The sequence below is a fragment of the Styela clava genome, chromosome 13, assembly GCF_964204865.1.
Source record: "Styela clava chromosome 13, kaStyClav1.hap1.2, whole genome shotgun sequence".
NCBI lineage: Eukaryota > Metazoa > Chordata > Ascidiacea > Stolidobranchia > Styelidae > Styela > Styela clava.
Window position 1 is genome coordinate 8,564,595 of NC_135262.1, and position 25,917 is coordinate 8,590,511.

Sequence of the window (25,917 nt, forward strand, 5' to 3'; positions counted from 1 at the left end):
ATGGGTTCGAGAAGCAAGGTCCAAAAAAGGTACTGGCAGCCCAAATTTGAATATATGTGGTAATAATATTTAGCACATTAAAATCAAACTTGTTTTATTGAGACAGCAAGTGATTCAACTTGGATATTTCCAACAAAAATTTTGGAATCTTGATACTCACGACTTTAAATGAAAAATTTAGGTGTGCACCGCGAAAAAAGCTTGGGAAACCCATAGTCATAGTCAAGTTTATTTTTTCCATCCAGTAAAAAAAGTTAACATGCAAAATTAAGACGAATAAATAATATTGAATACACATTTCACTGGGGAAGGGAAGCTGCTGGGAACCAAAGCTGGTTATCAAGCAGCGACACCCAAGGTTCAGATATATAAATAAACATTAGTCAAGTTTTAGCAACTTGATAAACATGCAAAATTAAGACGAATAATATTAAAAACACATTTCAGTGGGGAGGGGAAGCTGCGAGGAACCAAAGCTGGTTATCAAGCAGCGACATCCAAGGTTCAAATATCTAAATAGACATTAGCCAAGTTTTAGCAACTTGATTGTTGGAGAACTGTTATCATTCACGATCGAGGCTTGGTAGTTGAACCATCTAATGCGATAGGTAAATAAATAACCAACATCGCGTAATACAAATCAAAAGTGAATACATTAAGTCTGCTTGGAGGCTAAGAGGGTATTCCCCCTTTTAGCTCGCTGCCAAGCAGCAAAAATGCTGAATTAGTAAAATAAAAAAAAAAGCCTGAGTGGCAGCATAAGTTGCCACTGTCACAGTCCCTTGCTTTAGGGTATTAGTGAAGTAAGTTAAAAGACATGTGAGGAAATGTTACAGAAAAACAGGTACGTAATGAAATCATAGTTATTACGGTATGAGTACCGGTACTCATTTGAATTTGCTGTATACCGGTAGCACAAATTAGAGACCAGTTAGAACTGACAAAATACGGTAACGAACACGAATGTAAATGTAATCACAGGTATACTTGTAAATTGCGTAAAAAAACAAAATCTGAGCGACAGACGGGATACTTACGTACGCTAATCCCATAAGTAGGGCTATATTGTATATAGTAAGTTGAATTTAATTAAGAACACTTCAAGAAACTCAAGGCTGTAATAAAACGTCGTGTCACTAGAATCCCCAACATCATAATACTAATACGTTTCTAGTCAAGGCAGGTGGGATAGAATTATTCCTAGTTATTGATAAATAAAACATTACTGATGAATAAAAACGGGTCTACGATGAAAAAAATCCGGAATAGCAAGAAATATAATAATTCTTAGATTTTAAATGATTCAGAAGTCTTTCAAAACAGAAGCCATATTTACGGTCAAAACTGTTCGGTTAATCAAATTACCATTGCCTACTTTGCTTTTGGGTTCAACGACGTATTTTCCAAATTTAACAAAATCACTTATCCTCATTTTTTTAACCTTTTGAATGGTAAATATTTGGGAAAAAAAATTACCAACCTGATTCAAAAGAATTTCAGTTGTATGAACTTTTAAACCGACATTATACTAGAACAAGCATTTACAATTTAAATGAGATCTGACATAAATAATAAATGTTTAAAATTAAACGTCGACCTTCATGATTGGATGCCCTGGGCTGCAGACAATCCGGTACTGGTCATTTCTGAGTACACGAAAACGGATCGATAAGTAATGGATTTGAACAGATATTATTTAAAAGTTCATGCTGAATCCAGCGTGTGTAAATAAAACAACCAATTATATAAGATAATGTACACTACATATTCATAATTAATTCAAGTGCATGAAAAAATAGTTTACTTAATAGAAGTGCCAATATGCTAACGATAAAATATGAGGATGGAAGAAGAAATATCATTCTGTGAATGAGCAAATCCGTTTGCGGACGACTGGTTGATGAAGTCATCTAATTTTCCTCCCCATCCTAAAATTAATAAACAAAAAAATGGTTATCATATTAATAGCAGAAAGACATTTTCGTTCCTTAGTGTACAGTATTTTAAATAACAGCACCTCACGTATATGTTAACAATATTAGCTTCAACCTGATTCATATAATACCTGCAAAGTCACCACATGTTCCAAATTTTGTTGCGTCGTTTGATAGACCTCCGATGCATGAATATTCAGGTGAGATTGATTTAACTCTGAAAAAAATTGTTGTCTGTATTACCCTAGTGATGCAGCTAAATACCAATTCTGCAATTGATAAATTCATTTGATTGGACGATATGAACGACGAAATACGTGAGATGAGAACACGAAAATCATTAAGTTTTCAAGTTTAACAAACCAGGATCACCACCGTTTGTATCATCTGTTACATCGAAAATCGCATTCACTTGATTCTTGTATTGACTTAAACATTGCGGGTAAGACATCGAAACATTTTCACAAATTTCTTTCATTTTGTTTTGAATTTTCATCGTCTTGGTGTTTTTCTTTTTCTAATCTTCAAATTTAAATGTAATATAAACGAACTCTGTTCAAAAGTATGGATTTGTAACACTTACTTTACACCTGGACATAAAGCATTCGGGTATCCTGTCAAATTATAAGCCCGAAACTGTAGAAATCCCGGTTCGACATGAGCTCTGTAAATTGGTGGTATCATTTCCATGATTTGGTTATTGCTCCCTTTGTCAATAGTGATTGGCACCAGAAGGGAATTTTCACGATATTCTGATTGAACATAATATAGTATCAGAAGAATAATCATAAAATACAGTAAGCAAACGACGTTAAGGGTTGCGTTAGGGTTGCATTGAAACAATAAATATTACCGTTGAACAGATCATCCACGGACATAATTGCGTCCAATATAATGCTTGCAACAGCGTCAGATTGAGTTGTTGTTACATTGCTTCCATTTTGCCTATTGTTGAAAACAAGCAAAGACATTTCAACTATTTATAACTTCAATTTACATTGTATATAAATGATACAGGAATCTTTACCTAGTAAGAAGCAGGTACCCCATAATTATGTTGGAGGGGCTGCCGTCGATTTGAAACCTGTTGCGTCTGTATATACCACTATTGTAAGAAGACGTGCGTTTCAACAAGGATGGTTCGACAGAATGCCACTTCTAAACAAAGAGCATTAAAGTCATTAGTTATAATTACGTCAATGACGCTTAATATAGCACGAAGAAAGTACATTTTAGAGTCGGTACATGCGAGCAATTTGATGTTAGTTGACGTTTGTTACCTCTAGAGTCAATTGAGTACACATTTTTTATACTGGACTATAGTTATATTTTATGGCGGATAAAATTTATATATTTTTGATGTATATAAATTACTGATAAGTGCTTCAACATATACTTACGGCAACGTTAGACACGGTGAAATGAAATTCAACCGGAGTTGTTTGGTTTTCGTAAGAGAATTGGATCAAGTTATACTGCAGTGTGTAATTTCCTTTTGTAATGTTATTCTGCAATTGGCTGATTAGATCTTCGTTGTTGTTTCGTCGTGAAATGATCTGTAAAATATTTTCTCGGTGTTGATACTGTGATGATCCCGAATACGTTGTAATAAAGAATGATTTTCTCATTAAATTTCCTTTTCGTCAATCTACTGCATGGACTAGACCAGTGGTTCCCAAAACTTTTTGTACTATCGCCCTCCTACAGTAGTTTATACAACTTCATCGCCCCCCGACACTGTAAAAAAAATTGAAAGTCTGTAACGAATATATTACAGACCAAATAAGGAGACAAATCATAGTTTATAGTGTTTTTTAATGAGATGGATGAGCTTGGTGTTCTTCAGCGAGTTTTTTATTATATCTAAATTACCCCGTTTACTGAAAAGCGATTCAGTTGTTTTGATAGCAGTAGCAGCACGACTAAATCCCCTCTATCACCACATCAGAGATCGGAAATGAAAGAATCCAGGATTCTACCTTCTCAAAGACCGTGCACTCTTGCCCTATAGCATTTATCTCTCTAAATTCACCCCATTTCACTTTAAAATAATAATAATAATAAATTAATTTTTCAAAACTTATAATAATGATTTTCGTACATCTCATTGATCCCTGCAGCCTGATGACCTTCACCAAAACACATGATATATAACGGTCTTCGGTAAAATTCATCCCCGATTCCTCTTCCTACCATGTCCTCCAGTCCGATCACCAGTCCATATAATCGATCAACCATTTGTTTTGGATTCGTGGACTCGGATGGCCCCGGGGTTCGCAAATTTTACGTCGCTCGTGGGACAAAATTTAGGGTTGCTGTTCTTTTGCGGATCGCATATATTTTTTGAAAGTTAATAACGGAACATCGTGCGAAAACTGCGACAATTCGTGAACTCAACTCAGTCGTCTTAGTAAAAAGTTATTACAATGACATTTAATATGACACTGTCTTGTTGCTGCATCACGCTTGATAGCTTTACGACGCCAAGATTGGAAGATTTTTTAAATGGGCATCACTAATCTTAGTTTTTTGCTTGTTCTTTGTAATGTTCATTTTCGAAAATAATTGTTCGCACAAATATGTACTTCCAAACATCAAAGTGAATATTTTCGCATGGTTTCTGAAATTTGATAAAGATTTTCTTTAAGATACATTCTTACAAAAATTAAGCAGTGATGAATCTCTCGAATAGAATATGAATTTTATTTCTGCGTGTTTCCATTTGTCCAATTATGAATAAATTGTAGGCTCGTTAAACGAGTTCAATATAATTTTTAGGATATAATAAAATTTAGTCTAACTGTGTCGCACGATAAATTTTGTTACGTAAAAAAATGTAATTACTCCTCGAGCGTAGATAATAAATAAAATTAATTCATCGTTAAAGCCACCGTTTGAATGCTTCCCCTGGCAACGTAACAATGCCCCCTTTCGCATTCACCCACACATACTTCCCTCGGATAGACTTTTAGGCTTGGTCGTGAACATTACCTCATTTTCGCGATTTTGAATTATATTCGTTAGTTTTTAGTTAAACAAATCAATGATCATCCTAGGAGTTTCAGTTTTATTACAGTAATCAAAAATTAGTGTAGAAATAGCTGTGATAGACTAGGCTCAAATTCTTCACCGGTACTTTTAAAAAACAGATTGTTGAAAATCAGATTGTATATATGAATTAGAATGATAGTTTGAAACAAATACTTCATTTTATAGGCAACAACTCGCGAAACCACTCTTAAAATAAGCACCGAAAAAATAAATTTTACAGTGGTAAAGTGAGGGAAGAATTTTCCGGGATCAAAGGACGGGAAAGGTCCATTCAGTGAAGCATCACGGGCCAGATTACTATAGATTTCCCGACCACTGGGATACGTAAACTACCGTACCTTACTGCGAGGACGAGTCCAGCAATCGTTTCGCGTGTGACATCGCCCACGTGATTCAAACCTACGAAAGCACGCAGAGTACAATAATCAAGTGCACGATGCGCCGATCAAACATGGGTTTTGCCGTAAATATATACTACTACGTTTTGCGAAATCGACCCCTTCGACTTTTTCGCCCACCGGGGGGCGATATCGCCCACTTTGGGAATCACTGGACTAGACTAATACCAGGTTAAAATTTTAAACAGTGGAAAATAGAAATTGTTTCCATGATTTGATACATCAGTACTCAAGGCTGATTTTGGTCCATCAGATGAGAATGTTAGGTTTTGTCTTTGCATTGGCACGGAACATAATGCAACTCTCAATTTATTCTGTGTTTTCTGGCGAGACAATCTTAAAATATTTCGCGATTTTTCAAAGATCCGCTGGTCAAATATAATAGAACATTATGTTTTTGCTGTCAAAATGATGCTCAAAACTTCAATATTAAAATGTTAACTTCAAGCGAAGTGCCCTTAGTCTCCGGAAAATTAAAGAAAACTCACTTGCGTGTAGTAATATTTGATCACTCTGTCTTCGTTTAAGATAACATTGATCATGATGAACGGTTGAGAAGTTTTAGATTTTATTAAGGATCTGTCTCCATCCATTCTGCATGAATCATAAATAAATAAAGAATTTCATATAACGCCTTTTTTTATCATTTTGCGTATATATATTATAGTCTTTCAAAAATTTATTGAGATTTCAAATTTAACAGCGTGAAACGTTATTGTCGGCTACTTCATATAATACATTTGATAAAAGATAACTCAATGTACCTATGCGCATTGCTATCGTTTATTTTTATAAAGAGTGTCATATCGAAGGGCCTTCTTGACAAGCAAGGCCTTGAGGTACTTCTGGTTAACTATTATAACTATATATATTGAACGATAAAGTCATGAAATTGTAAAAATTTCTTACCGTACAGTTTTCCCATAATTCACACTATAACTTCGAAGTGAACTTCCGATAGATACCTAAATCAGTAGAACCGAAATAAACCAGAGCGCTTGATTTGAAATGAAAATTCTGGTCCAAAATTATTTATATAAAGCGAGTGTCTTTCATACAACTTTGACAAGTCTATGTCATAATTGATTGGTTCTCAAGCTCGAAATCAGCCGTTTTCTCGGCAAATAATAATTTTTCGTTATGTATTAAAAACTAGTAACGTCATTTCTCAATTTAAACTTCATATTCAATTTTTTGATACAGATGTCAATCAAACGAAATGTTCTACGAATTTTATGTATTTAGTCATAAAATGTCGACACACCTGATTTCCGTAAGTATTGTACAGTTTATCATCGTATATATACCAAGTATTTGATCTGAAAGAATAGCTATACCAATTTGGGATTACCGATCTAATGTTTAAAGCTCTTGCGTATAGAACATTAATAAGTTTTGTTGCTCTGTCGCCTGCAAGTGAGAGAACGAATTAATTGTTAAAATCCATGCAACAACACCTACAATTTCAAAATAAATAAATTTAACCATTGATGAAAATTACTTCGTAAAGGTCACTTTTAAATAAAACTTGCAAAAATATCGATGTTTAAATGCTTCGAAATAATAGGAAACGACAAATAAATGCGTCCAAGTTTTTAACTTATTACTTTGTACATAGGCCGGAATTCCTGAGCTATGGAATAAGTAAGATGTATGTGTGAAGCACTATACCGTTAAATAATTTCGGTACTGTCATTATTGATTCCAGGATAATATTAGCAACTTGATCCGTATGCTCTAACGATATATTTTTCCCGTTCTCCCTGAAAATAAATACGCAAACTTCTCAACGTCTAGCACAATTGTAGTAACTATCTGCTTCTCATTAATGAAAATCATTGAGTATCAAATAACATAACAACTCGATGAAACTAGGTAATTAATAATATCATTGAAAACAGACTAGGACCAAGACAGACTAGGTATGTTCAGAATTGGATTTTTTATATCGAATATAGCAAAAGAATGAATGAATAACAAATAATGAGTATCCGACTCTCGTATTGGTGTGCACCACAAAAACCAATTGAATCAATAGTGTTTAAATGACTTAAATTCTTTCTAATCGTTATTAATCAAATATAGAGACCTTGCTAAAAGGATGTATCCCACAACGACATATGAAGGGTATCCGCCAATCTCGTATTTGTTTCTTCTATAAGTTGATGGATTGTATTGATATGTTCGTCCAAATTTTGATGGCTCGACTGATCCCCAATTCTGACAATGTAAAAAGTATGTTTATTGAATATCAGGTTCCACTTGCACATTCTTGTAACATACTAATAAATTAATAATACTCACAATATTTGATACAACGAAGTGAAATTCGCATGCTGTTGGAATACCGGGCGAAGAAAATTGCAAAGAATGATATTGAAGTTTGTAATCTCCGTTGGTAATGTTGTTGCTGAGAGAAGTGAATGCTTCATTGCTCTTGGGGCGATAAGATTTCACCTGAAATAAATATTATTAAAATCGAGTAACAAAACAAGGTTGTAATTAGAGCTCGGCCGATATAACGACATATTCTATCGGTAGTAAATCGCCCAAATATATCGGTATTGGCTGCATTTATGCGTTTCAAACGAGCAAGCCCATCTTATCACCGATAAAGCATTGCATTTATGATATAACGACACCTTAATGGTGTTCCTGGCATTTTTGGACAATGAGATATGAAAAAATTATGAAGGGGTGTCAAAAGTTACAGAGGCCACCCGTATACATTGGGTGTCATGACATGCATCACATTAATCCAGTATCGACAAATATAACGCTAGTCGTAGTCTGCAATGCCAGTTACCCTTTTTTTACCGACGTCTGACGTCTAAAACAAGAACGGGGCCTCAATTGTCACGATATTCCAATAACGGGTTCGCGCGAACCCCCTCAATCCCACCACAGATCTACAAATGTATATAAAGGAAACCTAATACTGGCAAAACAAAATGATATTTAAAGTGTAGCAAGGTCAGTAATAGAGGTAAACCTAAGAATTTAAATGGAACCTCTGGAATGTGCTGACGGAGGAACCCTTCTGGGATCATATGAAAGAGTTAGGTGCTGAACACGTGACATGAGAGTATCGATTTTGGTATTGCACTGAGGAATCCCTTTCCACTACTTTCATTCATTAGTACTGCGGACCATGAACGGAGTGAGTTTCCTAATAGACTCACCTGCGTGTAAATGGTCCCATACCTCCCCCTTTCGTTCGAAATAACGTTTACAAACAAAAAAGGTTTTATCATTCTAGAGCCGCAGAAAGAGTCCTCGTAACTGTAAATGAAACAATATTGGATCAATTTAAATTTGATGTTTCGACATTACGTCTTACATATTTCCATGTAATAATATGGGTTTATTTAGTACAAATGAAGACATATGGCAAGAAGCTTAACACTAATCTTACCTTTTCATTTGTCCGTAATTAATAGTTCCACAGCCAGTAGCGGATACCTGTAAAAAGAAATGGACCAATGATGGAAAACTAGAGTGTTTGGCTGAGAAACATATATATTTTTTTCAGTTATGGTATAGCTTTTGGTCGGGTATTGGTAGGAAGCATCAGCATAACTACCTAGTGTGCAACAAATATTCTTCGCATAATTATCCCGAAGAGTGTGATATATAAATTCAATTCAATCACCTGCCTGTATCGGGCACCTGTAAAAATCTAATATACAGTAAAACTATAGGACAAAAAGGGGGTTATTAACCGTTTCACAAAATTGTCGTTCTTGCCGAGATCATTGGAATTTTGTTGTTGCAAAAATTTTCTCTTCTCCGAAGCTCTTGGACCAATTGATATCAGTAAAATATTTTCAGTACATCAGGTCGCTAGTGAGCTATTCCTCCTATATGTTATTCAATGTTCTTTACGTCCTATAAGGCTTTATAATTCACCACAAAATTGGCTGCCACCACGTGTGGTTCTGTAACTCTAGTGTTCAGCAAGGTTCTTACCACCAAATGTGAACGCGAGCCGAAAAAATCAACGTCTCCGCCGTTCAAGCGGACAATTGCAATAAAATACATATTTTCCCCCTAAGCAATTTGGCGCCCTCTGATTAAAAAATAAATTTTCAAGTCAACGTTGAAAATTGAGGAACAATTATCTCGAAGTTGGGTACTTTGAGTCATTTTCACTTTCGTGTTCTCTCACCACGTATTTGAGCATTGCTTTATGTGGTATTATATTATAGTTTTATTGTATTATATGGGTAGGAGGGTCAAGTTGTACAGTTTTAGTAATTTCTTTCGTAAAAAAATTACTTTCGTTTTCAAACGTCTCATTCATAATATTTTGTTCATATGATAGGCTAAATACAGAATTTGACGGCAGTGTGAAACAGATAGAAAACTGGATATCAAACATTGTCCGACGGTTGCGGATGAAGGTGACGGTTAATATATGAATTAGCATTTACAACTATATATCGTCACGCTAATAACCGCATTGCGTAAGTCATTTTTAGCAGTTTTGAGAAAAACGTGAAAAACTTCCTAATGTTATTGTTATGCCATTGAGAGTCAAAAATTTGTCATGGTTCAATTTTTTGATCGTGGCCGGATTTAAGTTAATTTGTATGACGCAGATAAGTGACGTCATAATGACGCACTGTGACTTAGGCAGAAATGTGTCTATGACTTGGGGACATACGCAATTTTGCAACTTTACTATAGCACCAGTCCTGAAAACTAAATATTCCAAAAACAAATGTAATTCTCAGTATCTGCAATGCCTAATCCCCAAAATAGCTAATCAGTTTCAATAACATTATTTTTTATGTTTAAAAATATATATTTCATCAATATAACACGTTCTGCACACCCACCGAAAGAAGACTAAAATTAAATATAAAGAATAAAACAGCAAGGCACCCAATATAAAAGCCAACCAAGGTGAATTGGACTCGGATAGTGAATATCACAAGTGCACGTCTTCCTATACTGTAGTATAAATTCAAATTAATACGCGCTAAGCTAGAATCCAAGATGCAAAAACTCTATAATACTGCGCAGAGGTTATTTTGCCTGTGTGACGTCACAGCGGTAACAATGATAATTCATTATGACGAAACAATTGCACAAATGTGCATGTCATACTAAATTTCCATTTTTATGGGTTTCAGAATTCTTAAAATAAAACCTGAGTTAACAGACAGGTGCGCAGCATTACATAAATACCTATTTTATAAAAAAAATTCAAAATCGCCAAAAATGACTTACGCAATTCGGCTATTAGCGTGACGATATATATATATGTATATATACCTGATTTCCATAGGACGAGTACATTTTTTCATCTTTTATTTGAGAAGGATTGTCTCCATATGTGTAGTCGTACCAATCTGGTATCTGCCTACTCATATTTTCAGCATTTTTCGCCAAAGCGTCGAGAACATCTTCAGCTGGACTTTCTGTTAATATAGAAGTCTTCTGTAATCGTATTTTGTCGCATGATTCATCGCAATTTGTTTGAAAAAGCTTTCAACGTTCTATTGAGTGAATATTTCGTCAAACTTTAAAATTACACTTCTCTTGAATCTAAATTTTACAGGGTAATGATTACGAGAATTAGAGGAAACACTTACTTAAATATGCAAAACTATTTTGGTTGTACATATCTGGATATACATATTTGTTAACGAAACTCCTAAATAGCAAGATACTAACCTAATTTTAACTTCAACGGGAAATGCTTTTCATATAGATTCTTCAAATTTCCACCGTAATTTTTCATAAACCCATTAGTTGTTCTATAACGAAGGTAGGCTTCTTGCCTCATTGCAGTCAACGATAATTCAGAAGGAACGTGCCAAATCATGATGTTCTCAGCCTGAATCACAGAAAAATATTTTTAACGCGCATGTATGGATTCATGTTGACATTAGATTGCTCTTTCGATGCTTTATATAGAGTAATATTGAAAGTATGAATAAAGTATATATTATAAAAAAATTGATGAATATACCTGCATATTGTGATATGCATCATTTTTATAGTCATTTGATGTACATTTGAAAAGATTTCCAAAGGTGTAATCAGATTCTCAGTTGGTGTTGTCTGTTTCAAACGAAATTTTGTGAATATTACATTTCCTCATTTTACGTTTGAAAAATTTTAACGGAATGCAAAGGAATGTAACAAACACTTCAGTTAAAGGCTATGAATTATTCGAATCTTTTTACCTGGATATGCCACTTCATTTATCAGATCGTATCTTGACCACAGATCATCTAATCCACATTTCACGGATATATTTGACTCATGCACGCTTGCTACTAAAGTCCACCCACCGCCATCAGACGTCATGTCACAGTAAACCTTTAAAGATGTTTTATTTTGTCAATAGAAATAAGGACATCTTGTTATATTCAAAACTAGTGTTTTTCCGCCACGGATTTTAAAATTATGTAAATTTTGAAAAATCTCGTGGGAATCATTCGACAATTATCATATATTAATCTTCATCATAACCCGCTAAATTGTCTTCAAAACCAATATTCTATTTATATGTTTGGCATTGTATGTAAGGTTAAGTTATAGTAATATCAAGGTTCACCTCGGTTTTAGGATAATCTTTCATAGTTTGTATGTAATAAACACCGTCAGCGTTGAAACCCAACATATTCAATTCGCGGCAGGATTTCATCGGACCGCTTTTTCTGTCGGCTACAAGTTGATTCAGCGTTTCCTCCAGGAAAGAAACACTGAAACCGTTGGGTGTAGATGAATTTTTTTGACTATGTTGATCCGAATCCGCACTTTGGTTTGTTGTAGTTGGAAAACAGTTGGACGTGGAACTATTTGTTTTAACAGGCTGATCTGAATTTCCGCTTGTTGCAGTTGGAAAAGCAGTGGATGTGGATATATTTGTTTGACTATGCTGATCTGAATTCCCGCTTCGGTTTGTTGCAGTTGGAAAACCAGGGGATTTGGATAGATTTGTTTGACTTTGCTGATTTGAATTACTACCTTCGTCTGTTGTAGTCTAAATATTTAGAACAAATAAATCTAGATCCTTTATAATATTACCGGGTCGTTTAGTTTAGATAACGGTTTTTTCTCGGCAGTTCCATCATTATGTTCCATAATGATAACAACTTGATACAGAATAACTCTCAATCAGAAACAAACATAAAATTACCTTGCCCTGATGTTGGCCAATTTGTATGAACAGTCCAACCAACAGTAGGATAATAACGACGGATAGGATGACATCAACCATAGCTAATTTTGAAATATTTGCTTCACGCTGATCGTCTCGATTCAATGAAGCAGGTATATTTTGATGGCCATCTCTTTTCGGCAGTGACGGACTCCTGATTGGCGGACTTGGCACATTTCCTATAGTAACTTGGCCGAAAAACAAAACAATACGCGCGACATTGAAGATTAGATATATAAAGTTTAATAATATGAAAACATTGTTCGCACGCGTCACCAGAACCGGGGACTATCAGACATGATATATTGCACACATAGTCTTATGAAAAAGGGATATAACACCTATAATTCATTTTTGAGGGCTAAATTTAATTTTTCATTTTACCGACGACAATTCCAACAACTCAATTATTTACCTTGGTTGTTTTCGTATCGAACTTCGCCTTCATAGATGTTTTCCTCTTCATAAGGTTCTTGCCACATTATTCAAGGTGTTGTTTATTTCGAGTAGACCGCAGCTAAACCGTTGCAGTTAATTATGCAGTTAAACATTACCACTATATAAAATATATCGTGCATTTACCAATATAAACATAAGATTTGCTTTTCACGTGAATATACCGCGCCGCTGGGTTTCTGTTTTTTAAAATTATTTCACAAAAACTGACTTATATATAACATGTTATCGAAAAGGAAAGTGTGTTTGTTAATGGCATGTACGGTAGTATTTTTCCACATGGATTGGGTTTTGAAATCGCTTTTGAATCACTCCTATACTTCAAAGTCATTGGCAAAATTATTACAAACAATTTTAAATAATAAGCAACACCCGTCTTTGAATATTCTACAGTGTAAATGGGTTTTGAACTTGTAAATGGTCGCGGAGCTTTTCTAAACACCAGTATTTCGATTAATGGGCTTTACTGACAAGATCATACAAGCAAAAACGTAAGAGCTGGCTGTTCGCTTACTTAATTCATCTCAAATTGTTGTATTAAACATACTACTCGAATACCTTTACAAAATACAATAGACTGCTAGGAAGTCAGCAAGGGGAATCTATTAGGAACAGTACGGATCTTAATACTATTTTGCAAACTATTTTATATTATCCCTATATACTTAGATTCCGACATCTTTATCGAATATTTATTAGCTTAGGCAAATATATATATTATATTAGGCAGATTTACAGTTATTATGATTCGGCTCTAACCGCCATAGAAGAACAAACTTTATAACAATATACTGTATAGGAATTCAAATTACGCTGATGTTTTGACAGTTAGGAATATTAGGTGCAATTTAGATCAGTAGGTGGTCTTCCTGTATGCAAAATAACTTCCTTGGCAAAACAACGGTGTGAAAAATAATAATCACTTGTGCCATAACTTTTAGCCTACACACCATACAAAAATATGATAAATAATGAAATTTGGATGTCACTTCAGTATGCGATCTCCAGCCTTGTCCGTAGGAATGAGATTCATATGAAAATTCCATAGGAAAACACATGGGATGGGACAGCAGACTTTTGTATTTCCCAAGGGACATTAGTCCTATGATAGAAACTTGATTACTTCCGAACTAAACTTAGTCTTTATACTTGTTTACCCTTTAATGTGTTTAACTCTCTTTATTTCATGTATATATACTTGTATTTATTATTTATTTTGTTCCATGTATCAAAAATTACGACAACAACGCTGTGTCGAGGTAGAAGAATTGATGTTGATGTACAATGGCCAAGTATGAAGATATTGTGTCTTCTATAGTTGAATTGGTGTTTCGACAGTCTATCCAATCCATTGCCAATTTTCACGAGTGTCACGCCGCTTTCCCGTAAAAAGTACTATCTTTATGAATCGAAGAATTTACTAACGGATATGCAAATATTTGTTACAAACTTTACGCAATCACTTATCTGTATTTCAATTTATAACGAAAATATAATATCTTTTAATTGTATCACTTTAAATATGAAACCCAGATCCGTTTTGGTAGCGAGTAAGAATAAATTTTGATTTGAAAGCAAACAAACATTTCCAACTTCTAAACTCTAAATTTTCTTCAAATTTCAAATGCGAAATGTCGCACGAGAATCTACACGCGTATCATACTTGACTTCAATCTCTTACCAGCCGCTGGTCCAGATGTTGAAATACGCAAACAAGTTCGTAAGGCATTTTTTGTGGTTTTTATGTTTGTGCAAATGGGCGAGAGGGCAGATGTCGGCGGCTGCAAACTCGGTGCAAACGTCTGTGGAAGCAAATGTCCATTTGAGCAATTGTCTACGGGTGCAGTTTATGGGTACAAAATAATGGAACAATTTGGATCAGGCAGTAGTTTATTCAAACTGAAGACATAAAAAGGTATGGTATGCAAACTTTGGTTTTTTTCTCTTGTGGTTAAGAAGGTTTGTTAAAAACGCTGCGGTACCGATACCCCCGTATACAATGAAAAAAATGTCATTGAAAGGCAAAAGCAAAGTTTTTTTATATACAGCACAATAAGCACTAGCAAAAGCACAATCTTTCTATAACTACCCAACAAAGTTAATAAAGCCTACAAATTCATAATTATACGAACCAATAAATTCATTTTACCTTCCTATATCGTTACGTATCGTCTGTTACGCAGGTCTGCCTCTATTGTTACGTAACAATAGAGATTTTACGTAACAATAGAGATATCCACTACTTGCTGCAATTTCGTGAGCTGCAGTTTATTCACATGCTGAACCGAGTTTAGCGAACATAAGTGATTATTTTAGCATTTCAAAAAAAAATCAGGCAGAGATGAGGAAGAAGAGTAGACCTTATGTATTTTTTCCTTAGGCCTAAATGTTTAAATGTTTACAAACTTTGAAAGGCAAAAAGTACACATTACGATCACAAATTTTTTTTTTTTGTGTAAGTACGCCGTGAGTTTTTTTTTTTTTTTTGATAATTTGGCGCTACACAAACAAAAAGTTTGGGAACCGCTGCCTTAGAAAACTATTTAATGAAAATGAATTTTTGATGCAGGGTAAAGTCGCCTGATCCCTTCTTCGTGAGTCAACTTTATCAAACCTATTCAGTCACTATGCGTGAGTAATTATTAAGTTACAATAGAGCGATGCTCAAATATATGGACACGATTGCCAAAACAAAGTAGTGCGGGTATACAATCTGCCACAGTAGACTACCGGTACCGCAGTCCGTGGAACCGCGTTATCCCGAAGTATACCTAACGCCCAATTTGAAGTAAACTCGTCATACATATATATATCTATATTTCTGCATATGTATAATATATATATGTACACGTAAAGACGCAAATAGACAAACTATAGAATGAAATACAAAATATACATTTCCTATAGGGCTTGTTGATGAATGCTATAGAGGGCACTTTCTTAGAATATTGGAGCGGTTTGCATTGTCATCAACTGAGATGAGATCTATTTATTATATACTTGCACAGATTTTCTTCGAAAGTTCAGGATTTCCGCACGTTGTGTGAGTGTATCAATATGTGACAAACTTTCATCGCATACATTTTAAACTAAATGAAGGAAATTAGGTAGAAATGCTGAATTTACCGTATATATGAAGTAACCAACTAACCAACTATATAAGATTATAAACTTATGTGCTTTTTGCAGTATGTCAAGAACGTTGGATACATAAAAAAGAAATAACGGTAGCAAAATTATAACATAAAATGTGCGCGAAATTACTGTGAATTTCAGAAACATGCCAATATGCTAGCGATAGAATATGAGGATGGACGACGAAATATCATTCTGTGAATGAGCAGATCCGTTTGCAGATGACTGGGCAATAATGTCATCTAATTTTCCTCCCCATCCTGAAAATAATAAAAAAAAACTGTTTATTATATTTATATCAATTTCGCTTGATTTCGCTCGCAAAGACTTTCGTAGCTTAGTGTGGAGTATATTAAATAAATAACTGCACTTTACGTATGCTAACGATATAATCGTCCTATACACATTACTAACGTACCTGCAAAGTCACCACATGTTCCATATTCTGTCGCGTCGTTCGATAGACCTCCGATGCATGAGAATTCAGGTGAGATTGATTTAACTCTAAATAATTGTAATCTGTATTAATTTAGTGATGCAGCTAAACGCCACTTCTGTTATTGATGAAGATGGATTCTCACTCGCGTGATATGAACGGCAAAAAGCGTGAGATGAAAACACGAAAATCAATGATGAATCAATCAAATTAAAGGTGGGTATGACATCGAAACATTTTCACAAATTTCTTTCATTTTATTTTGAATTTTCATCGTCTTGGTGTTTTTCTTTTTCTAATCTTCAAATTTGAATGTAATATACACGGAATCTGTCCGAAAGTATGGATTTGTAACACTTACTTTACACCTGGACAGAAAGCATTCGGATATCCTGTCAAATTATAAGCCCGAAACTGTAGATATCCCGGTTCGACATGAGCTCTGTAAATTGGTGGTATCATTTCCATGATTTTATAATTGCTGCCTTTGTCTATAGTGATTGGCACTAGAAGGGAATTTTCAGGATACTCTGAATAACATAATATAGAGTGTGAGAACAATAACATAATGTACAGTTATCAAATAACCGTTCACTCATTGGAGTTGCATTTAAACAATACCGTTGAACAGATCATCCACGGACATAATTGCGTCCAATACGATGCCCGCAACAGCGTCAGATTGACTGGTTGTCACGGTGCCTCCATTTTGTCTATTGTTAAAAACAAGGAATGACATTTTAACAATTTGTAACTTCAATTTACATTTCATATCAATGATACAGGAATCTTTACCTGGTAAGAAGCAGGTACCCCATAATTATGTTGGAGGGGCTGCCGTCGATTTGAACCCTGTTGTATCTGTATATACCACTATTGCTAGAGTAGGTGCGTTTTAACAAGGATGGTTCGACCGAACGCCACTTCTAAACAGATAACATCAAAGTCATCAGGTATATCTTACGTCAATGGTTTAATATAGCACATTTTGGGGTTCGTACATGCAAGCAATTTGGTGTCAATTGACTTTAATAGCTCTGAAAATACATAAGTACAGATTTCATATACTGGAATAAAGTAATGGTATTTTATGACGTATATAAAATTTATATATTTTTGGATGTATATAAAGTACAGATAAATGCTTTAACATATACTTACTGCAACGTTAGACACGGTGAAATGAAATTCAATCGGGGTTGGTTGGTTTTTGTAAGAAAATTGGATCACGTGATACTGCAGTTTGTAATTTCCTTTCGTAATGCTATTCTGCAATTGGCTAATTTGATCTCCATTGTTGTTTCGTCGTGAATTGATCTGTAAAATATTTTCCTGTGTAGTTGATACTGTGATCCCGAATACGTTTAAATGAAGAATGCTTTTCTCATGAAAAAGTAAAAAAAACTCACTTGCGTGTAGTAGTATTTGATCACTTTGTCTTCGTTTGAGATAACATTTATCGTGATGTACGGTTGAGAAGTTTTAGATTTTTGTAAGGATCTGTCTCCATCCATTCTGCATGAATCATAAATAAATAGGAAATTTTACATAACACCTTCTTCTGCCAATTTGCGTATTATAGTCTTTAAAAATTTTGTTGAGATTGTAGATTTAACAGCAGGAAACGTTTTTGTCGGTTACCTTATATATTTGATAAAAGGCAAATCAATGTATTTATAATCATTTATATTGGTCATTTTATAAAAGGGTTTTATATAAAACAAGCGTATCGATGAGCAACGACTTTAGTTAAGATATTCCTAGTGCCGGATAATTGTAACAGATATATGGAGCGATAAGGTCATGAAATTGTAAAAATTCTTACCTTACAGTTTGCCCATAATTAACACTATAACCTCGAAGTGAACTTCCGATAGATACCTGAATGAATAGAACCAATATACCCAGAGCGCTTGATTTGAAATGAAAGTTCTAGCTCTATTTTTATGAAGAAAGTGGCTTTTGTACAATTTTGACAAGTCTATTTATGTCTGGATCGACAGATTCGCAAACTCGAAATCAGCCAGGGCAAGCAATCATTTATCATTTATTTTTGAAAACTAATAACGTCATTTCTTAATTTAAACTAAATATCTAATTTTTACAAATTTCAATCAGACGAAGTAAAATTTATGTTATTAGGCTAAATTGGAAGAACACACCTGATTTCCGTACGAGTTATACAGTTGATTATCGTATATCTGATTAGTTGATCTGTAAGAATAGCTATACCAATTTGGTACTACTGCTCTAATGCTTGATGCTTTTGCGTATATGACATTAATAACCTTTGTTGCTCTGTCGCCTGCAAGTGAGAAAATGAATTAATTGTCAGAATCCTATCATGCAACAAAATTCACAATTTCACAAATAATAAATTTAATCACCAATGGAAATGACTTCGTGAAAATCACGTTTAAAAAACTTGCAAAAATATCGATAGTTCAATGCTTCGAAAGACTAAAAAAACGATAAAAAAAATTCCATTGAATTTCTTAACTTATTTAATGATGACTACTCTGTATATTGGGCGGAATTTCTAAACTATGCACTACATACCGTTGAATAGTTTGGGTACTGTCATTATTGATTCCAGAATGATATTGGCAACTTGGTCCGCATGCTCTAACGATATGTTTTTCCCGTTCTCCCTGAAATAGTTATATATACTAGTTTATCAACGTTTAGCACAAATGTAGTAAATATCTGCTTTATGAAAATCATTCAGTATCAAACAACATAACAATTCGATGAGAATAGGTAATAAATATTATCGTCGAAAACAGACTAGGTTCGAGAATTTCAAATTGAATTTTAAAATTGAAAATGTTGAATTGAAACATTAAATAACAAATACTAAGTATCCACCTCTCGGATTGGTTTGCACGATAACCAATTTGTTCAATAGTCTATAAATGACATAAATTATTTCTAATCGTTTTTAAATCCTTCAATCAAATATAGCGACCTTGCTAAAAGAATGTATCCCATAACAATATTTGAAGGGTATCCGTCTATTTGATATCTGTTTCGTCTATAAGTTGATGGATTGTGTTGATATGTTCGTTCAAATTTTGATGGCTCGACGGATCCCCAGTTCTGATAATGTAAAGAGTATGTTTATTGGATGTCAGGTTCCGCTTGCTAACATCCTTGTAACATACTAATACCCACAATATTTGTTACAACGAAGTGAAATTCGCATGCAGTTGGAACCCCGGGCGAAGAAAATTGCAACGCTTGATATTGAAGATTGTAATCACCGTTGGTAATGTTGTTGCTGAGAGAAGTGAATGCTTCATTACTGTTTGAGCGATAAGATTGCACCTGAAATAAAGATTATTAGAATCTCGGTAGGCCTATATAACGGTTTTAGCCGTATTTGCACGTTCAGATGAGCGAGCCCATTTTTCAAGCAATAAAGCTGCGGTCGGTTTCGTTTTTCTTAGTTTACGACTTCAACACACACAGCTTTCGTATCACCCGGGTATATGCTCTAATCTAATATCTTTCCTTTTTTATATTTTTGAGTGGCTAGTCAACCACATCACACGTCCCTGCAAGCTTTGGTTCTGCGCCACCAAAAAAGTTGCTTTTAGGCCGTGGGCTGACCTCCACGTTCTGTGATCGGAAAGTTGTTGTTTAAGATATAAATATTATGAAAATGACTTTCTCTGGAAACAGAGTTGTGCATAAAGAATTAACCGCTGACCACAAATATTTATAAAAGCAAATCTAATACCGGCGAAACAAAATGATATTTGGATGTGTAGCAAGATCAATAATAGCAGCAAATCTAAGGTATCTGATTATATTTTGAAATAATATACGAAAATTGATATAGACTCTCCGATTTGAATGGAAACTTGAGGAACAGCTGAAATGTGCATGCGCAGTAACGGACCTTTGTACTGTGCTGGCGAAGGAACCCTTCTGGCAATCGTAATGGAAGATGTTAGGTGCTGAACACGTGATAAGAGGATATTGATTTTGTTATTTCACTAATGATTCTCGTTTCACTACCTTTACGCATTAGTATTGCGCCAAGGTTCCTTCTAAGCTGCGCCACTGCGCAGTAACACTGGACCATTTGCGCAGTAAAATCTCATTCTCGCGCAGTTGCAATATTTCGTTTTCAGAGCGTGCTTTCATATGTCATATTTGGTTCCATTACATTTGAACCCACGTACATTTGAACCCATGACAATTGCACCTGTATGCTATTGCACCTATGGAATTTTTTTTGTTTCACGTATAGTTAAACCCATACTAACCCTAACCCATGGGTTTTAGCACCCGCATATAGATTGAACCCGTGGATATACGCATGGGTTCAAATGTACACGGGTTCAGATGTACGGTTACCGTCATATTTATCAACGCCTAACTTAAATGCTCGTTCTATGCTCCACGCCTATTTTGGTGAATACTGGACATTGTGATGTCACACACGTGTCTGTCACGCGCTAGTACCTTGATTTCTGTATGCCAGCGCGGGCCGGTTTCGCATTTCGACGTGCTCTGGATTTCGTGTTGTCGACCTGGCAAAATCTTGTTATTGTCCGTAGTGTAGTCAACACGAATGAAGATATGAAAGGTTTGGAATTTAAATAGGTATCAAAGGTTGCAAAGCTGTTGTCCAATGTTTGTTACAGGAAATTTGTTGGTTGTGTCACGGACTAAAGTGTCCGTGTTTATATTGTGTGTGTATATACATATATATATATTTTTATGTTTATGAACAGTTATGTTGACCCTTGTTTAATGCTGTTTTGTCGGATCTGGACTCCGACCACTTACTACACGTGAGAGGAAAACATGTCTTTCGTTCTTTTTTACCCGGCCGACGGGCTGGAGGTCGGCTGTGTTTTGTTGTGTCCTCTGTTTATGCTGTTTTAAGTTTGATATTGGAGTTGCCGTACAATAAACAACCCAATCCGGAATCCTTGAGTCTTCTGATTCATCTACAACTACGGTAGCAACAGCTTTTCTTTCTACCGTGACAGTTGCTCGTAGCCGCATGGTTGGGCTGGAAAGGCAAATCATGGGCGGAATGGAAATTTGACTCTCAAAAACGCCATTCAAATCATAAAAAGCACATTGACGCACTAGGTGACTAGATGCATAAACTCAGAAGCGAAACGTGGAACCAAGAGGAGGTTGTTTGAATTTTTTCACCTCAATGCCAATCGCTGAAGAGAGTAAAGATTTGAAAACCGCGCAAGTGCAATAAAAACTTTTATAGATGGTTTTCTACTTAGTGTAATCAGTATTGTCCTGCCAAGTGACAAATAATCATGTGTTAAAATACACTAAACTGTCACATTCATGGCGAAGCAAAAATTACGGCTTTGAATTTCTGAAGAGCATAGCTTTTGCTGCATAAGACAGTGTTTGCAGGGAGTCTGCCCCTTTCTAGCTGTAACAGTCAACCTATTCTAGAAGAAATCAAGAAGTTTTACACCACTAATAATATAGATATTCAAAAAATGGTTATGTTTACACGTGATGGTGCTGCGGTCATGCTTGGTAAGCGAAACGGTATAGCGAAATTATTGCATTTATTGCAAATTATTATCTATAGTTGAACAGCATTGCGTAGCTCACTGAAAAGACCTCACGATGCTTGGTCAATAGTATCCCTTATGCAAGACATTTAAACATTGGCAAACTTTGCACATCCCTTTTTGCTTTAAAAAATGCTTTTGTGAGGGACAGGTTGCTTCATATTAAGATGGTGCTGTGAGAGTGTTGGGTTATAGCGTCATTGCTCAGATTGTTTAGTCTTAAAATGCATTGGATAACAACATTTACTGTCGTATGTATAAAGCCATACTCAAATAGCGGTCATCATACATTCTCCCTTTTACGCTCAGTCTGCAATACCTGGTAAGGTCAAACTGAAGTTTAAACTAAAAACGCTATAAACGTATGCTTTTAGCGCTTGTTGTATTTTCGCTAATGACGATTGCATTTGTTTAAATCTCCGATTGTTTTCGTCAGCGTGACGTGTTATTTAGGCCGTAAAATTATTTATTTCGGTGTTTATTCTCCCTAAATCAGAAATTTCCCTCGACATATGTTTTGTGCCGCAAAGACGATGATAATTACATTTTTGTTCTCACGTGGAACACGACACCTGTGTAGAAAACGAGTTAAGTTTAATTATATAATCATCAGCAACGAGATGCTAAAGATAGAATAAAAAAGTGAATCCGCAACCAGAAATTTCTTAATTGAAAAAGCGGCTTTATAAAATACTAAAAATAAAATGGAAAACGCCATGGGGTTTGTTTTGGAATGGACCGCGACAGATTAAAAACACTTGCTTATACATTGAATATCATAATTTCCTAGTGCCTGCGGCACACCTGTAGTGTTCTAGACCTATCGACTTGAAATAAATTTTACTCCGCGGGATTCTATCGCAGAATTTTTCTAACCGTGATATCCTAAAAATAACCGAGTGGCAACATTGAGATGGAGCGGAGTTGCAGGGGTTGCTCATATTGGTCTGATTTGCAAGAATACGAATCAAAACAAAATGTCGGGCACTTTGCCACACATTTTTATGTCCCCGGATTGCCATTTTAGAGTAGTGGCGCTTTTATTTTATCGACGCAATCGCAGATTTAATTTATCACAAATAAATAAAGCAACCATTTTAAATAATATGTATATCGGTGTAGGGTGGCTGTCTCGTCATTTTGCTATACAGGCACTTGCAACAAACTATGAAGTACTTCTTGAATACTGCAAAATAAAAAAGGGAAATTCATGATCCAGTGGCAGTTTTTTGTGTTGAAAAACTAAACTGGAAGGATTCGTGCAGCCCACTTTGAGATTTCATATAAATACGGACGTATAAACATATTCAACATAAAAATTTCCTGTTATGATATCAAATCTTACTATATTTGAGGATTCAATTTCACACGTCTCCGCCATGAGAAAAGCGTTGTTAAGCGCCACAGAATATGATTTTACAGAAGTTGGTGGAAGCATTTAAAGAGAGATTCGCTTACTTACAAAATATCGACAGTGTCTTCAAAATTTTTATGTGTTCATTTGACATTCGGGTAAAGGAGACCCCAGAATAAATGCAACTTGAATTGATTGATGTCCATTCAAGTACGGAACTGAAACACTTGTTTCAACGAGATAGAAAACTTGAATTCTACAGTGAGTATATCGATCAGAGCCATTATATAATGGCTCTGATATCGATGAAGATAAGTTTCCCATCCTGAGACACATGGCAATGCGTATTGCGACGGCAATAGGAACAACATATTTGTGCAAATCTTTCCTTTCGAAATTGAAAATTATGAAGTCAAAGCTCACGAGTATGCTGACTGACGACAATTTGACAAGCCAGTTACGTTGTGCGGTATCGAAACTACCCGTTGATATTACACAGTTGAGCAAGGACATTCAAAAGCAAGTTTCGCACTGCGTGAAGGGAAAACTGTAGACTTTATTATTTTTTTTTCGATGTTTTATGCCAATGTATATTATTGCTTGAAAGTTGTGCATTTTGCATGAAAGTTGAGTTGAATTTCATGATTCCTATTCTTTGTGTTCATCTCATAAATCCACAAAAGTGTTGTGCAATCCAGGCGTTTGATTTAGCGACGCTCAAATTCTAACTGGGGTGGTATTTAAGTTTGGTAAAAACGTTTGCGGCCCGCAATGAATTTCTTTATGTGAAATTGGCCCACGACACTAAAAAGGTTGGACATCCCTGTGCTAAACGATATTCTATAAGAGCTTGCAGATTTTTCGAGGACTTTCTAGAGGGACCATATTACTCCAATGGAGGCACAGTGTATTACTTCAGTTGCTCACAGCAAGGTTGCCAAACTTCAGTCTCAGTATTTGGGTGAACACAAACACTGGAATACAACTGCCCAAGAGTTGATAAATAAAGCATCTTTAACTACAGAAGAATTGGCTACAATAGTTAGATTTATTGAAAGACTTTGTATTCATTTGAAAGACCGATTTGCAGATAATAACGAAGTATCACTTTGGATATTTGACTACAGCTAAAGCCGATTTTGATTTTGGCTCCAAGTTAGGAGGTCAACTTCGAGTTAGGAGAGCTCTATAGGCTATTCAGGACGTTCTTACATTGGTATGGTCCTGGGCATGGAATCGATAACAGGAATACCTGATGATTTCAAGTTTTTGGCAAAAGCAATGTTTAAAGCATGTGGCAGCGTTGGCTTGAGTGACTTGGCCAGAATTTGTTTTAGCATGACAAGTTTTCAAATATTCTTTGTCTCCTTCAAATATGCTCTTCCTTCTAAGCCTCCAGTGCTGACTGTGAACGAAGGTTCAGCCTCATGAACAAAATCAAGAAAAAGAACAGGTCTAAGCTGGAGCCGTATCATCTGAACCCCTCATGATGGTCAAGTATGTGCTGACTACAGCATCAGAAACAAATGATGAAAGTAATAATGAATCAGCTGCATATCAAGATTCAGCAACAAACATGGACAAAGTGTATTAACATTAGAAAGCACAAAAATAAGGAGGAGCTATATGAGTTGAATGTGTACTTTGTTCGCGTCCTTATAATATATTATAATATTTCACAATATTAGTAAATCAATTAGGACTCTGCTCAGCCTTAAAATATTCTTGCTCAGTAAAAAGAACATTTGTTTAGTGTAACATTTTCTTAGAGAGAACACTGGTTGCGAGCCATGGAATGATAGAGATGACGAATAGCTTACCTGAGTGTAAATGGTTCCATACCTCCGCCTTTCGTTCGAAATAACGTTTACAAACAAGAAAGGCCTTATCATTCTAGAACCGCAGAAAAAGTCGTCGTAACTGTAAATGAGATAATATTGAACAATTTTAAATGTGATGTTTAGACGTTGCGTCATACCTATTACACATGATATGTAATATGAATTGATTTTAGTTCAAATGAAAACATATGCCAAGAAGCATTAGACTCATCTTACCTTTTCAGTTGCCCGTAATTAATAGTTCCGCAGTTGGAGACGTATATCTGTAAAGAGAAATGGACCGATGATGAAATACTAGACTAGAGTGTTTGGCTGAGAAATGGTTCTTTCAGTCATGGTATTACTTTTGGTCCAGTATCGGTAGCAAGCGTTAGAATTACTAGATATATTGTATTACATGAGTAGGTTTGTCAAGTTGTACCATTTTATTAAGGTTTTCTTTCGTGAAAAAATACTTTCGTTTTCCAAACGTTTATATATAATATTCTATTCATATGATTGGCTAAATGCATTACTGGACGGCAGTGTGGAACAGACAGAAAACCACGGTAGCGGATGAAGGTGTTGG

The 25,917-nt window shown here is 35.2% G+C and overlaps 2 protein-coding genes across 2 annotated transcripts; both read right to left on the reverse strand.

The window, feature by feature from the left end:
* Window positions 1–211: 211 nt before the first annotated feature.
* On the reverse strand, window positions 212–13,116 carry LOC120333114 (uncharacterized). Its single transcript, XM_078119418.1, has 21 exons — window positions 12,976–13,116; window positions 12,540–12,748; window positions 11,955–12,383; window positions 11,581–11,716; window positions 11,448–11,455; window positions 11,066–11,228; window positions 10,664–10,809; window positions 8,799–8,845; window positions 8,566–8,665; window positions 7,688–7,840; window positions 7,473–7,603; window positions 7,055–7,146; window positions 6,648–6,793; window positions 6,293–6,348; window positions 5,872–5,977; window positions 3,335–3,490; window positions 2,962–3,092; window positions 2,788–2,879; window positions 2,518–2,686; window positions 2,066–2,151; window positions 212–1,928 (listed from the first exon to the last, which is right to left on the reverse strand). Exons 1-21 carry the CDS (start codon window positions 13,040–13,042, stop codon window positions 1,825–1,827), a joined length of 2,727 nt encoding a protein of 908 aa, XP_077975544.1. The 5' UTR covers window positions 13,043–13,116; the 3' UTR covers window positions 212–1,824.
* A 2,858-nt stretch (window positions 13,117–15,974) lies between these two features.
* On the reverse strand, window positions 15,975–19,236 carry LOC120332135 (uncharacterized). The gene is made up of 10 exons (XM_078119004.1): window positions 19,147–19,236; window positions 18,750–18,892; window positions 18,413–18,468; window positions 17,997–18,102; window positions 17,749–17,904; window positions 17,383–17,513; window positions 17,209–17,300; window positions 16,949–17,117; window positions 16,570–16,655; window positions 15,975–16,411 (listed from the first exon to the last, which is right to left on the reverse strand). The coding sequence occupies exons 1-10, from the start codon at window positions 19,169–19,171 to the stop codon at window positions 16,308–16,310; spliced, it is 1,068 nt and encodes a 355-aa protein (XP_077975130.1). The 5' UTR covers window positions 19,172–19,236; the 3' UTR covers window positions 15,975–16,307.
* Between the last annotated feature and the right edge of the window lie 6,681 nt (window positions 19,237–25,917).

Excerpts from the sequence above, each read along its gene's own strand:
- LOC120333114 (XM_078119418.1), bottom strand. The coding sequence starts at position 13,042 with ATGTGGCAAGAACCTTATGAAGAGGAAAACATCTATGAAGGCGAAGTT. Across the intron at positions 12,749-12,975 it reads TCGATACGAAAACAACCAAG|TTACTATAGGAAATGTGCCA; the intron begins GTAAATAATTGA and ends TTTTCGGCCAAG. Across the intron at positions 7,841-8,565 it reads ATGGGACCATTTACACGCAG|GTGAAATCTTATCGCCCCAA; the intron begins GTGAGTCTATTA and ends TATTTATTTCAG.
- LOC120332135 (XM_078119004.1), bottom strand. The coding sequence starts at position 19,171 with ATGACAGTACCCAAACTATTCAACG. Across the intron at positions 18,469-18,749 it reads ATAACTCGTACGGAAATCAG|GTATCTATCGGAAGTTCACT; the intron begins GTGTGTTCTTCC and ends CTATTCATTCAG. Across the intron at positions 16,412-16,569 it reads AACATGTGGTGACTTTGCAG|GATGGGGAGGAAAATTAGAT; the intron begins GTACGTTAGTAA and ends TATTATTTTCAG.